Source organism: Lethenteron reissneri, chromosome 69, assembly GCF_015708825.2.
Source record: "Lethenteron reissneri isolate LAM-NWPU_2019-01 chromosome 69, ASM1570882v1, whole genome shotgun sequence".
In the NCBI taxonomy this organism is placed as follows: Eukaryota; Metazoa; Chordata; class Hyperoartia; order Petromyzontiformes; family Petromyzontidae; genus Lethenteron; species Lethenteron reissneri.
The window spans coordinates 10,333,697-10,347,136 of record NC_083847.1 but is presented as its reverse complement, the minus strand read 5'-3'; the positions used below and the strand labels follow the sequence as shown (position 1 = coordinate 10,347,136).

The 13,440-nt window shown below is 49.3% G+C and overlaps 1 protein-coding gene across 1 annotated transcript in view; it reads right to left on the bottom strand.

The window, feature by feature from the left end:
* The window catches only part of DCP2 (decapping mRNA 2), a 32,867-nt gene that overhangs the window by 6,075 nt on the left and 13,352 nt on the right, over positions 1–13,440 (bottom strand). Inside the window, exons 6-11 of the mRNA XM_061579396.1 lie at positions 13,010–13,162; positions 6,027–6,139; positions 3,292–3,381; positions 1,430–1,526; positions 1,076–1,132; positions 117–174 (exon numbers count right to left, since the gene is read on the bottom strand). Of these exons, the coding sequence (XP_061435380.1) occupies positions 117–174; positions 1,076–1,132; positions 1,430–1,526; positions 3,292–3,381; positions 6,027–6,139; positions 13,010–13,162 (568 nt within the window). The remainder of the gene's footprint in view (positions 1–116; positions 175–1,075; positions 1,133–1,429; positions 1,527–3,291; positions 3,382–6,026; positions 6,140–13,009; positions 13,163–13,440) is intronic.

The following is a 13,440-nucleotide window of genomic DNA, read 5'->3' as shown; positions in this document are numbered from 1 at the left end:
GTCCGCGGAAAATGATTACATTTTTGGATTATCCGCAATTTTTAATTATCTGCGGCCGTCCTCCCCGTTATTAGCCCGAATAATCGAGGGTCTGCTGTCGTTAATGTCCGGCTCACCAACGCTGGAGGCGGCTGCGACATTAGAAGAATTCTTCGCCTGAAGCCTCGGAGGAACCTAAGCAAGAGCAGAGCATCAACATCAACGATACAACACACACAGAGAGAGAACATCAACATCAACGGTACAACACACACAGAGAGAGAACGTCAACAACAACGATACAACACACACACAGAGAGAGAACGTCAACAACAATGATACAACACACACACAGAGAGAACATCAACATCAACGGTACAACACACAGAGAGAACATCAACATCAACGATACAACACAGAGAGAGAGAGAACATCAACATCAACGATACAACACACACAGAGAGAGAACGTCAACATCGCTTCACAATCATCATCATCATCAACCATAATCTATCCACTGCTGGATGAAGGCTGCCCAAGGCCATCACCAATCTGTGTGATGTCACAATCCATCTATGCCATGGCGTGCGAGATGGATTCCATAGCTCCCTCTCCCTCCGTCCCTCATGGACGTGCTTCCCCTCCACCAGATGACAAGCCCACTTCGTTGAGCTATCATTACGTGAGAGCCAGGTCGCTTCTGAAAACGAGCCAGACAGCTCAGTGGGGCCTTACCTGGTCAAATAAACATAGTTTAGTGATGTGTCCCGTGTCTCGCCCGTGTCTCACTGTGTCCCCGTGTCTCCCCATGTCTCACTATGTCCCGTATATCTCGCTGTCGCCCGTTTCTCCCCCGTGTCTCCCCGTGTCTCCCCGTGTCTCCCCGTGTCTCACCGTTTCTCTGCCATGTCTCTCGTGTCTCCCCCGTGTCTCCCCCGTGTCCCCCCCATGTTTCCCCGTGTCTCCCCCGTGTCCCCCCCGTGTCTCCCTGCCTCTCCCCCGTGTCTCCCCGTGTCTGCCCCGTGTCTCCCCCCCGTTTCTTCCCGTGTCTCCCCCGTGTCTCCCTGCGTCACCCCGTGATTCAAGCGGCCCTTACCTGGCTGTGTCTCTTTTTGTGGATGGGTGAATTTTGGTTGCGAGGTCGGGGTTGACCCTGTCGATGAGAATTTACAACAGGGCAACGATAAACGATAACTCAACGATGATTATCGTCACAACCTTCATGCCTTGCAAAAGGTATCTAATTTGGTGTTTGAACATCTTCACACAACTCCTGTTTTATTATTGCCAGAAAGGGTAATGAAACCTATTATCTTTCATACTTTGACACTGGCAAAAGATCCCGTATGTGTCTATGTATGCACGTTGAACTTCTTTTGCTCCGTACGGAGGCAGCCGGCGCCGATCAGCTCAGCGGAGACGTTCGACTGCGCGAGCATCGAGCTCTCACCTTCACCTTCAGGATCTCGTTGAACTCATTCTGGGTTTGTTGAATGAAATATCTCTGCTGCCTCTGCTTCGATATCAGCTTGGGTTCCCACTGCCGCCTGAGAGACGTGGGGACACAACAAGACAACAGAGACAAAGATTCCCCTCCCCCCGTATAGCACTGTGGTGCACGAGCGGGTGGGTGGGCGAGTGGCCAGTAACCACACCCGGCCGCCTTTGTCTCCCTCTAGTGACAACGTTTACTACACACCACTGTACCAGGTACTAGTTTAAGGCTGAGTCGACCTAGGGAGGCCCAGAACCGCTTCAGATAATCGTTATCACCGGTGTTGGCCATGAGCGGGAATCGAACTTGGGTTGCCGGGTTCGTAGCGCGGCGTAGCGCTAACCGCTACATTACAGCTCCCTGCACAGACACACACACACGCCGCCATTCATGATTGACCGAGTGGCGGTGATATCACCACAAGGTCTGAACTTTGGCTCATAATGCGCCAGAGACACCACCGCCTACTCCAGACCATAGATTGATGGCCACGATAAGCACCAACTTTCGTTGAGCTATCGTTTGTGATGGCCTGGTCACTAAATAGCGAGTGGGAGATTTAAACCTGGCAATATTTAAACAAAGTTTAATTGTGTTTGTATATTTTAGATGGAAGTGATTTGTTTACGTTTCCTATACTTTACCCTCCTATTGTGATTGTGAGCATTGTGCTTGTTGTTGTGGTAACGTTCTGACCCAGTGATCCCCTACTGGACATCTGTGAACAAAGAGCTTTATAGCTCATCGAATTCCTCCTCCTGCAGTATAAATACAGGTTCTCATTCTGAATGCCATGATTCTGCTGCTGATGCTGTGTGTAGTCACGTGGTGCTGTGTGTACTCACGAGGTGCTGCTGTGTGTACTCACGTCGTGCTGCTGTGTGTACCCACGTGGTGCTGCTGTGTGTACCCACGTGGTGGTACTGTGTGTACCCACGTGGTGCTGCTGTTTGTAGTCACGTGGTGCTGCTGTGTGTAGTCACGTGGTGCTGCTGTGTGTACCCACGTGGTGCTGCTGTGTGTAGTCACGTGGTGCTGCTGTGTGTACTCACGTGGTGATGCTGTGTGTAGTCACGTGGTGCTGCTGTGTGTACCCACGTGGTGCTGCTGTGTGTACCCACGTGGTGATGCTGTGTGTACTCACGTGGTGATGCTGTGTGTAGTCACGTGGTGTTGCTGTGTGTACCCACGTGGTGATGCTGTGTGTAGTCACGTGGTGCTGCTGTGTGTACCCACGTGGTGCTGCTGTGTGTAGTCACGTGGTGCTGCTGTGTGTACCCACGTGGTGCTGCTGTGTGTACCCACGTGGTGATGCTGTGTGTACTCACGTGGTGCTGCTGTGTGTACTCACGTGGTGATGCTGTGTGTACCCACGTGGTGTTGCTGTGTGTAGTCACGTGGTGCTGCTGTGTACTCACGTGGTGCTGCTGTGTGTACTCATGTGGTGCTGCTGTGTGTACTCACGTGGTGATGCTGTGTGTAGTCACGTGGTGCTGCTGTGTGTACTCACGTGGTGGTGCTGTGTGTACCCACGTGGTGCTGCTGTGTGTAGTCACGTGGTGATGCTGTGTGTACTCACGTGGTGCTGCTGTGTGTACTCACGTGGTGCTGTGTGTACTCACGTGGTGATGATGTGTATAGTCACGTGGTGTTGCTATGTGTACTCACGAGGTGCTGCTGTGTGTACCCACGTGGTGCTGTGTGTACCCACGTGGTGATGATGTGTGTAGTCACGTGGTGATGATTTGTGTCGTCACGTGGTGCTGTGTGTACTCACGTGGTGCTGTGTGTACTCACGTGGTGCTGTGTGTACTCACGTGGTGCTGCTGCTGCTGTGTGAGGGCTGCTTGAGCCAACCGCTGTCTGCCGGAGATGGAGAGTGAGAAGCGATCCATTCTCGCAGATGCCTGGGGAGCACACACACACACATGCACACACACATGCACACACATACACACACACAAAGATCCCTCGTATAGCCTAAACAGACTATTGGGGCAAGTGCTGTTAGCGAGCACCTATGAAGGCCGGAACGGCACACAAGGGGGTGGGTGGCCAGCACCACACCCGACCGCCTTTGTCTCTCCAGCGGCGATGCTTACACACAACACCAGCTACTCATTTGAGGCTGAGTCGACCTAGGGAAGGTCCAGGACCGGTTCAGATAATCGTCACTGGTGTTGGTGACCATGAGCGGGAGTCGAACTCGGGTCGCTGGGTTCGTAGCGCAGCGTAATATCCGCTTGGTTCTTTCGGTAAAGTCACGTAGAAGGGAAATAATAAAATAAAATAAATAAAACAATTAAATTCTCACGACGTTTCGATTGCAACACAAGCAATCATCATCAGGTGTGAAAACCACAGCAATAATTTTTTTGAAAAAAGTGGCTTTTTTTTTTACGTTAGCACCACGGGCAGCGACTGATGATGATTGCTTGTGTTGCAATCGAAACGTCGTGAGAATTGTATTGTTTTATTTTTATTATTTTATTATTTCCCTTCTACGTGACTGTACCGAAAGAACCAAGAAAATGAATCCCTGCAGTCACGAAAGCTTTAAATCGAAATTTAACCGCTACACTACCAACCAACCATTGACATGCAGCGCACACACACCATGTTACGCATACCCACACCACTTAGCTCAGGTGCAAGACCCCACTGAGCTATGTAGCTCTTTTCCAGAAGCGACCCTGGCTATCACAAGCAATAGCACCTCAAAAGGGAGCTTATCATCGTGTGGAAATGTATAGCAGCAGCCAAACACTCGAAACGCGCGATGTTGATGATGGTTGCTTGTGTTGCGATCGAAACGTCATTATTATTTAAATTCATTTCATTCTACATGACTTTAACGAAATATTTTGCCACTGGTAAAGGAGATGTATCATAGTGTAATTGCTTACCCCGAGCTCTCAATACTCTGATAGTGCACTGTTTTTGAGTTGTACGCCTTTTGGCGTCATCTGGTTCAACACCAATGGAGACTAGGCTCTAAGAAAAGCTGTCTCGGGTGTGGACCAATCAACTTAAAGGACAGTGCATATCATTATCAGAGTTGTTTATTTTTGTTTGCATTTTGACTGCTTGTGTTGTGGTTATTGCAAACATGATGCCTTGTATAAAGGTGTCAGTTTTTATACCAGTTGAAAGGGTAAAAACCTATTACTATATTTTGCCACTGGTAAAGGAGATGTCTCATAGCTTTTGTTCGGCCGGATCGAGAGGGCTAAACGGGCGCGGCACGGGCTAGAGAAGAGATGGAGTGATGTGGTATAGGAGGACGTGGAGCTGAGTGGACTTGCCGATGACTGGTACCAGCGGTGTCAAGATCGGCCTCTGTAGAGGAGGCTCGTGAAGGACACTACTGGAGGCAGTCGCCCTCCAACAACAACGGAGGGTGGAAGAGCGACGCTCACAACAACGAGCAGAGCGCCAGGTGGCTAAAGCACAGCAAGTTGGCACAGTAGGGGGCACAGGTGGTGCATCAGCCAGTCATCTCAGTCAGTCGACCCGTGGCACCTGGGTCAGCCCCGTGACCTGCCAGCGGGCTTTCGACACTCTCAAGGTACACATGGCCTGGCACAAGCGTCATGGTGACGTCACCACCACTTAGTGGCGAATGGAAGTTGTTGTTGTCTTTGCTGTTGCTACACGTGCATAGGTGTCAACCCATACGGTTTAACCCGTATTCTTGTTACGGGAAATTGAGCTTTTCAGGTCCATACGGCGTACAGCTGTTTCAATACGGGCAAACAAACACATCTTATTTGTGTCGATGTGTTTGTGTTTCTCCCTTGTGATGAGACTTTGAAGGATGAACGTTGAGATTTATAAGGGACACGGGGTGACCAAAAAGGTCTGAATTGGTCTGTAAATAAAGTAGGGCACTGACAAGGGATTGACAGGCATGCGCGTGTGTGGGTGGGGAGCAGTAGCATAGTGGTTCGCGCGCTGCGAGCACAGGCACGCGCGCCCTGTTGTGAACCCATCAACCCCGAGTTCAATTTCTGCTCACCGTCAACACCAGTGCATGTGTGCTGTGTTGCTACGCTTGTGTGTGCGTCTGTGCTATGTGTGCCCTACGCGTGTGTGCTATGTGTTTGTGTGTGCTGTCTGTGTGCGCTACTTGTGTGTGTGCTATGCGTGTGTGCTATGCGTGCATATGTGCTATACACATGTGCGCTACGTGCATGTGTGCTATACTTGCGTGTGTGCTAGGTGTGTGTGCTAGGTGTGTGTGCTATACTTGCGCGTGTGGTATATGTGTGTGTGTGCTATGTGTGTGCGTGCTACACATGTGCGTGTGCTATATGTGCAAGTTCTGTGTGTGTGCTATGTGTGTGCACGCTATGCATCCATGCGTGCTATGCGTGTACGATATACAAGTGAGTGTTACGCGTGCATGTGCGTTATGTGTGCGTGCTGCGCTAATGTGTACAACGTGTGTGTGCGTGTGCGCTGCCTGCGTGTGTGTGCGTGCGTGTGCGCTGCCTGCGTGTATGTGTGCGTGTGCGCTGCGTGTGTGTGTGTGCGCTGCGTGTGCACCGACTTCATGAAGGGGATGGTCATGAAGAACTTGTTGGGGCCAAAGCCGATGCGCGTCTTGGCCATCACGTCGTTCCGGTGCGAGGGGAGGTCCTCGATGAGGAACCACTCGATGCTCTGCGTGTATCGGTGCGAAATATATATCGGTGTGTGTGTGTGCGTATCGGTGTGTGAGTGTGTATCAGTGTGGATCGGTGTGTGCGTGTATAAGTGTGCGTGTGTATGGGGAGAGAGAGAGGATAGCAGGGGGAGGGAGGAGAGACACGATGTGACGACACCACACGGAGCGTAGCGCATGAGATGAGATATGCGACAAACGTACACAGACACACAACAACCATTCGCCAGGAAGTGGCGGTGACGTCACCACGGTGCTTGTGCCAGGCTAAGTGCACTTCAAGGCCACGTGAAATGTCAAATGCCCGCTGACAGGTCACGGGACAGACCCAGGTGCCATGGGTTGACTGACTGAGATGACTGGCCGATGCAACACCTGTGCCCCCTAATGTGCCAACTTGCTGTGTTTTAGCCACCCAGCGCTTCGCTCGTTGTTGTGAGCGTCGCTCCCCTGCTCTCCGTTGTTGCTGGAGGGCGACTGTCTCTGACTGCCCATTAGCATCCTTCACGAGCCTCCTCCACAGAGGCCGATCTTGACACCGCTGGTACCAGTCATCGGCAAGTCCACACAGCTCCACATCATCTTGCACCACATCACTCCATCTCTTCTCTAGCCCGTGCTGCACGACCGTGGCCAAGAAGACCCAATGCTTCGTGTGGGGCGAGAGACCAGGTAGCTTCTACACAGCGTTACGCAGCTGAAGAAAATATGCCGCTCGACTGATTCAGAGTGAGACCTCTGCTGTAAAAACGGAGTTGGTCATAAGCCCACTGCCCAGGTATGGAAAACTCTACACTCTCTCCACAACCGCCCCATCACCAATGGGGAGTTGAGGCGGAGGAGTGCTTAGTTTTGGAGGGGCTGATGGTAAGGCCCCACCTCTTAGTGGCATGTTCCAGGTTCAGCAGCAGCACCTCAAACTCCTCCACTTAGTGAGCAGCAATCACCATCATCAGCAGACATGACATGTTGACTTAAAGCTTTCGTGACTGCAGGAATTCATATTCTTGGGTCTTTCGGAAAAGTCACGTAAAGTCACGTAAAAATAACAAAAAACTACAGTAGTTTTTTGTTATTTTTTGTTATTATCTTTGAACCTATCTATGTGACTTTACCCAAGAATATAGACATTACATGGTTGACCAAGAGGGAGCCATCCCTCGACTACACCCAGGCATCGATTAGCCTCCCATTGTATCTGTACCAGATGGAGATTCCTCCGGTACAGCCATAGAAGGGATTCACGAACTATGTGGTCGAAAAATATGTTAAATAATGTGGGAGCCAGAAGAAATCCCTGTCGCACCCCAAGGTTAACAGGGAATGGCTCGGACTCCTGGCCACGTAACTTTACCTGGGCCTGCCCACCATCATGAAAGTCCTTAATGATTGCGAGCAGAGATTCAGGCCCTCTGAAAGCACCAAGAACAACCCAGATCCCAGGCCTATTGATGGTATCATAGGTCTGGACCAGGTCAATAAAGCAGAGATGTAGGTCATGTGGGAATTCCCTACACCTCTGCTGAAGCAGACAAACAGAAAATATGGTATCTGTGATGGACCGCCCTGGTCTGAAACTACAATGGGTATCCACAAGCATCTCCTCAGCGTGCCTGGCAAGGCGATGTTGAATAATCCTTTCCAGTACCTTTCCCAACACACTGAGGAGTGAGATGCCATTGTATTTGTCAAAGTCTGTGCGGTCCCCCTTCTTAAAGATGGGGACCACCAGGGCATCCTTCCAGTCCTGCGGAACCTGTCCAGTGCTCCAGAGAGTTGTTATGATGTGATGTAGGGCAGTCTGCCCACAAACGCCACCCTCCCTCAGCATTCGCTTGGGAGATAATCTCTGCCCACCGCTTTTGCTGGTCTCAGACTCTGGATCACCTTCTGTCATTCCTCAACAAATGGCACTTCAGCCAGCCACTCACACGGGGTGACTTCTTCCAATATTTGAGGCACCGCAGCCTCACTAGGGTCATCCCCACTTTGCCCCACGATGTTTTCCAGGCTGAGGAATTTCCCCTCCCCCAAAACCTCACAGAAATTCTCAGACATGCAAACCTGTTCCTGGGGGTTGGAGATCTGATCAGCTTTCTTTCCCCTCATGATGGTGATAGGTGTGGTGTTGCAAGGTATTTTTTATGGAGTTAGAGTGATTTGTGATCACAGGCTACTGAGAAAGACTCCATCTCCTCAACAATCCGCGACTACCACCCATCTTTGCAGCGCCGCATGCCTCTCTGAACCTCTGAGCGAAGGCTGTGGTAAGCCTCCTCATTTTCCGACGTGGGATTCTGTAGACAGTGTAAGTGGGCCTGTCGCTGTTTCTCATCCAGCCGCAACAACTCCGCCATCAGCCAGGGTCCGGGGGAGGTTTGGACCGTGTACGCAAAGCAGCCACTGCAGCTGCATGAGCCCCAGTCATAAACCTCGCTCATTTTCCCTCGGCATCAAGAAGAGGGGGGAGGGGAACAATGCGAACCTCAGCTGCAAGCGATGATTAAATTCTTGCTTGCAACTTTCATCAGCTAGCTGAGACCAGGCCATTGTGGGTTTGAATGGGGTCCTAGACGGACACCCACCACCAGAGTGGAAGAATGGGAGGTGCATCTTACAGATGACAAGCAAGCACCACGCCCAGCCACCTTTGTCTACCCAGGGGCGACATTTACACACCGTACCAGGTACTCATTTGAAGCCGAGTCAGCCTAGGGTAGGCCCGGGACTGGTTCAAATAATCGTCACCGGTGGTGGTGACCAGGATCGGGAATCAAACTTGGGTCGCTGGGTTCGTAGCATAGCCCAGTGCTAACCGCTGTGCCCAGCGCTCCCCACAAACTTCACTAAAACAGAAGGACGAATTATCCACAACTGTGGCTGTCGCCTGATGAAGCCGGTTGTTGTTGCTGTAATTACCGCCGACACGTCACGGCTACTCGAATTGTAAATGTGTGCTGTGGGTTTACTCTCCAACACACAACAGCGGGTTTCGTGCTGAACTAGTAAACTAATTGGCCGCGTTTTGTTCACGTGACAAACCCTATTACTGATCGGCTGTGTCGGGTGGTGGTGGCGGCTTTAACGACGCATTATATTTAGAGAATCTAACACCAAGAAATAACCTCAATTATGAATATTAGTTGCAAAATCCCTACTACATGTTAAAAAAAAAATAGGTTAGGTAAACTATCCCGGATTAAACTACCCTAACCCTAAGATCTAAATACCGCCTATAAAAAAACAAATAAAATTCAAGAAAACATTTTTTTCTAACGGTCCATAAATATGAATCATTTAGCAGTAGTGGTTATTGAGAGAGAGGGAAGTCACTGATTCGTCAGAATCAGAATCTTTGTCATAATCTGTATTTAGACTGCAGGGAGATTAATGCGATGAGCTGTGAAGCTCTTTGTTCACAGATGTCCAGTAGGGGCACGGGGTCAGGGAAGTTACAGTCCCACGGTTAACAGTGACATCATCGCTTAACAGTTTTTGTGGTTAACGTTTCGCCTCACATAGTGACCCGCCGCCCCTGGTTTCGACTGAACTTTACAAAACGTTGACACAACGGTTAATGTGTCAACGTTATATGCGTGCACGCAGTTGCGCCAATTTCGGCCAATCAGAGCTGCTCGTAAGTGGGGGGCTGAGCCACGCCCTCAGCCAATCAACGAAGTCCCATTTACGAGCGGGTTTCGCCCTCGACTTGGCTTTGTTTAACATTATACCTTTTCTGTATTTGGGCGGTGAAAATAGCTCTCTCTTGTTGTGCAAACCTCATTGATTTTTGTTACTTTGTTTTGTTACTTATTTTACTAATTTTTTTACTTTATAAGTGAATTAGACGAAGAGGTTACTTCGGCTAACATTGGTTTTTCGTGTGGGTTCGGATTACAAACGTTAAACCGAGTGGACCTCACCGGCTGCTGGTTGTGAGAAAGATCGCTGAATGCGTATTAGTCAGCTGGGTGGACTCGCGCAAACGTTCCCATCGGCCGAGTGAGTTTTGAGAAAACGCCGCCGCCGTACAGGCGAGTTTGAGATTGTAGAGCAAGGGTGGGTAACCTTTTTTCTGCCAAGAGCCATTTGGATATTTTTAACATTTGCGGGCCATACAAAATTATCAACTTAAAAATTTGCCTGTTATATTTGGTCAAACATTTCATTAACTCACCCCTAATTTGATGGCTGGAACTGCTTCTCTTTGGTGAGGCGTGTGATGTTAGCTGGTATTGATGATGTTGCTACTCGCAACTGCTTTTCCAGGTTTTCTCCTAGATTTATTGAATTTCGAGTCCCGCCTGCGGTGGCCTTGGCAGGGCCAGACCAAATGATTTCGCGAGCCTTACATGGCCCGCGGGCCGAACATTCCCCACCCCTATTGTAGAGGGACATGCTTCAAACGCTGGACCTGGTCGAAGAGTCAACCGACTGCGAGCTTCCCCTTCTCCCCTGCCCCCCACAACCTTAATGCTCTGGGGGAAGAGTCTATCAGGGACTTCATTCATACCAAATGCCGCGAGAGATGCAAGGCTGAGTTACTGCCGTGAGTAATTGTGGCTAGCTGCTCAGGAAAAATATAAACTGGTTTTTCACCATATTTTTCCATCATTTTTTATTACTAGCAAAAAAGTATCCCATAGATACAACCGCTCGACCAGAGGTATAAGCACTCAGATACCTGCATTACTTTTGTGCTGTTTTCCTTTTGCCGTTCTCTGGTCGAACACTTGCCATAAAGACGGCTGTCTCTGGCTTAGGCCAATCAGTTTCAAAGACGATGCGTGTATTATCAGAGCATGTTTGTTTACATGTTTTGCTACAGGTAATGTGTGGTTAATGCAGACTTGATTCCGTGCAAAAGGGTATCTATTCGGTGTTTAAACATCTTAACACAATTCCTGTTTTATTTCCAGAAAGGGTAAAAACCTATACTGATTTTTCAGACCTAGGAAAGTGGATAATTCTCCCAAAGACAAAGATCCCCCATGTAGCGGCAGGTGCTGTTAGTAGCGAGTAGCAGCACCTATGAAGGCCGGCACTGCGGCACACGAGGGAGTGGGTGGCCTGCACCACAACCGGCCGCCTTCATCTCCGTAAGTGGTGACATTTACTCCACACCGCACTAGGTACTCATTTGAGCCTGAATCGACCTAGGGGAGGCCCACGACCGGTTCCACATAATTACTGCATGTGTAATACAGCTACTGTGGCTGACCACTGATGAGGAGGGGAATGGCTACTGCTGCTGCTACTGCTGGGGCTGTTGAAGGCTCTGGGGCGTGACGGTGGCTAGGGAGATGTTAACTTCCTCGCCTGGTGTGCAGGAGGTCGTGGGTTCAATGCCGACCTCTGACGATGCCTGCTGCTGTATATTTGGAGTTTGCACGTTTCTCTCCCTGTGGCCGCGTGGATATGTCTCCGGGTCCTCCTGTTTTTCCCTCCACATTTATAATCAACGTCACCGTGCGTTTAGAGAGTATTTGGCTGCTATAAATGTCTACATGATGATGATATCTGCCACTCCGTTAAACTTATAATCTGTGATAGCCAGGTCGCTTCTCAAAAATAAGCTAATACCTCAGTGGGGTTCTAGATTTGAAGCATTTTACTTGATACAGCTGTCGGGCTGTGACGGTTCCACCTGAAGACAGAAGCTTGTGTTGCCTCCGAAACGTCGTGATTTTTATTTTATTTTTATTTTATTTTACTTTGATTAATTTTAATTTTTTACCTACGTGACTTTACCGAAAAAACCTAAGAATATGAACCTCAGTGGGGCTTAACCTGGTAAAATAGAAAAAAGAATGTTAATAGTTTAGTTTATAGTTTTAAGACAACAAACGAGTATTACCTAAAAAAGAAATTGCATTTGATGTTAACCATGCCCCAATGTGCTCGATGAAGATCGCAGCCAAAGAAGAGCTACGCATACTGGGCAGGGTGACACACCGCTGCACTTTTGGCAGTCTTTGGTTGATTTCCACGGGGGAATGATGATGATGAGTCATTTCGTTGAGCCTTATCGTCTGTGTTATCCAAGGCCCCCTCCTTGAGACAGAGCTACGTTGCCCTGAATCCGAATCTTGTATAGACTGCAGGAGGCGGAACCCGATCAGCTATAAAGCTCTTTGCTCACAGATTTCCAGTAAGGGGTAGGCACGGGAGTCAGAACGTTGCAACAACAACAAACGCAATACTCACAAACACGATAGGAGAGCAACGTTTAGGAAAGGGAAACAAATCACTTTATGAAGTATATACAAATACAACTAAACTCGTTTTTATCGTACCATGTAAAGCCCACTGAGCTATGTAGATTTTTATGTCAGAAGTGGCCTGGCAATCACAAATCATAGCTCAACACAAGTGGGTTCATCATCGTCGTCGTGCGGAAATTTATAGCAGTAAGATAATAAAATAATCTAAACGAATTATGTCGATTCTAAATGTGGAGGGAAAAAAACTAATTTGTGCTAATGCTCAGTGGGCCTTAAGCTGGTAAACAAAAAATTGTTTTAGTTTAACACGTAGTAGGTAGGATTTCGCGGCCAATATTATCCATAACAGAGGTTTATTTCTTTGGGGGGGGTTAGATCGCATAAAATATGAACGTATGTCGTTAAACCCACCACCACCCGGACACGGCCAATTCGTCAAGGTTCTGTCACGTGAACCAAAAGCGTGCCACACTTAGTTCATCCATTCAGCGCACTAAACCGTGCGTTGGGAGAGGATAAAAAACCAACAAATACAGCACAGCGCACAAGCGATGCATCTAACAACTGCAGTAGCCGGTGACGATTTAGTTTACAGCTCTCTGGCCCCGTCAGTCAATCCGCAGGCTTCGTTCCCCGGTCCCTCACCCGGATCTCCTTGCGCGTGCGCGGGGTGAAGACAGTGTCCCTGGGCACCCCGGGGATGATGTAGAGGCGCACCAGCTGCTCGTTGACGCGCAATTCGATGAACTCCTGCAGGTCGATGCGGTCGCGGATGTCGAAGTCGGTCTCCTCCAGCACCTGAGCAACGCAACGGAGGGCGGCAGGCGGCTGAGTGCAGCCGCTCAACTGAGGGAGCAGCAGCACAAATAGTAGTGGCAGCAGCAGTAGCACAAGTAGCAGCAGTAGCACAAGTAGTAGCAGTACCACAAGTAGTAGTGGCAGCAGCAGTAGCAGCAGTAGCACAAGTAGTAGCAGTACCACAAGTAGTAGTGGCAGCAGCACAAGTAGTAGTGGCAGCAGCAGTAGCACAAGTAGCAGCAGTAGCACAAGTAGCAGCAGTAGAACAAGTAGTAGCA